Source organism: Rhododendron vialii, chromosome 1a (genome assembly GCF_030253575.1).
Source record: "Rhododendron vialii isolate Sample 1 chromosome 1a, ASM3025357v1".
Taxonomy (NCBI): Eukaryota; Viridiplantae; Streptophyta; class Magnoliopsida; order Ericales; family Ericaceae; genus Rhododendron; species Rhododendron vialii.
In genome coordinates, this window is record NC_080557.1 from 23,401,299 (window position 1) to 23,402,885 (window position 1,587).

Sequence of the window (1,587 nt, forward strand, 5' to 3'; positions counted from 1 at the left end):
AGTAAACACTGTTTCCTGCTAAATTTTCAATACTCTCCTTTGAATGACCATCGATGAAGAATATACCTCGTTAGAAGCTTGCCAAAGAAAACCCTGTGGGAAAAACCTTTGACGAAGGAAACAGAATGCAGTATTCTTGTGTCTCTTGTAATATGGCTTCAGTCTTCAGATTGCCTCATTAAAACCTTGCTAAGAAAAACCCAGTGGGACAAAATCTTAGACTAAAGAAAAAGAGTGCAATCATCTTCAAGTTGTTGACTCCCCCTCAACACTGCAAAATAAATCTTTGAGTTGACGCATTCCAATATCGTTAACGAACTTCTTGAATGTTGTGGTTGGTAACGCCTTGGTGAATAAGTCTGCCAGACTGTCACTAGACTGTATCTGCTGAACATTAATGTCATCATTTTTTTGGAGGTCATGAGTGCAAAAGAAAATTTGGTGATATGTGCTTAGTTCTGTCTCCTTTGATATAACCTCCTTTGATCTAAGTGATACATGTGGCTTTATCTTCATATAATATTGTCCAATGATCTTTGATCGACAACAAACCACATTTTTTTCCGAATGTGCTAAATTATAGATCTCAACCAAATACATTCGCGACTTGTTTCATGAATCGCGATAATCTCAGAATGATTAGAAGAAGTAGCAGTCAATATTTTTTTTATAGAACGCCACAAAATAGAAGTACCACCACAAGTGAACACATATCTTGTTTGTGATCGGGCTTTATGTGGATTTGATAAATAACCAGCATCTGCATATCCGATTAATTGTGATGTTGATTCATTTGAATAGAATAAGCCCAAGTTAGTCATTTCTTGAAGATAATGTAATTTGTGTTTAACTCCTTTCCAATGATTCAAAGTTGGAGCAGAACTATATTGAGCCAATAAATGGACCAAGGATGCAATATCTGGTCTCATACAATTTGCTAGGTACATAAGTGCATCGATTGCACTCATATATGATACTTCGGGACCAAGTATATCTTCTCCCTCTTCTAGAGGACGAAATGGATCTTTGTTCACATCAAGTGATCTAACAATCATAGGCATACTTAAAAGATGTGTCATATCCATGTAAAATTATTTCATGACTTTTTTAGTGTATGTCACTGATTTACTAGAATACCATTTGGCAAATGCTCGATCTGCAGGGCGAGACAAAACTTTGTTTTGCCAATGTCTTTCATTTCAAACTCTTTCTTTAAATATTTTGCGGTTTTTATAAGCTCTTTAGAAGTTCTAATGAGATTTAAATCATCAACATAAACCGCAGTAATTGCAAATCCAGAGTTTGATTTCTTAGTAAAAATACATGGACAAATAGGATCATTTTCATATCATTCCTTTAGCAAATAATCACAAAGCCATTTATACCACATACGACCAGATTGTTTCAAACTATATAAAGATTTTTGTCGCTTAAGAGAATAAACACTTCGAGGTTTTGATTTGTGTGTTTCAGGCATAGTATATCCTTCAGGGACCTTCATGTACATGTCAGCATCCAATGATCCGTCAGGTGCATATTTAGACATTCCATGACTACTAAGCTAATCAAAAATTTGAATGTGATTCC

At 35.0% G+C, this 1,587-nt stretch overlaps 1 protein-coding gene across 1 annotated transcript; it reads right to left on the bottom strand.

Annotated features, from left to right (window-relative positions):
• Positions 1-572: 572 nt before the first annotated feature.
• Positions 573-1,061, bottom strand: LOC131329672 (secreted RxLR effector protein 161-like). Its single transcript, XM_058362966.1, has one exon. It carries the CDS (start codon positions 1,059-1,061, stop codon positions 573-575), a length of 489 nt encoding a protein of 162 aa, XP_058218949.1.
• Between the last annotated feature and the right edge of the window lie 526 nt (positions 1,062-1,587).

Coding starts and splice junctions, on each gene's coding strand:
- LOC131329672 (XM_058362966.1), bottom strand. CDS start 1,061: ATGCCTATGATTGTTAGATCACTTGATGTGAACAAAGATCCATTTCGT.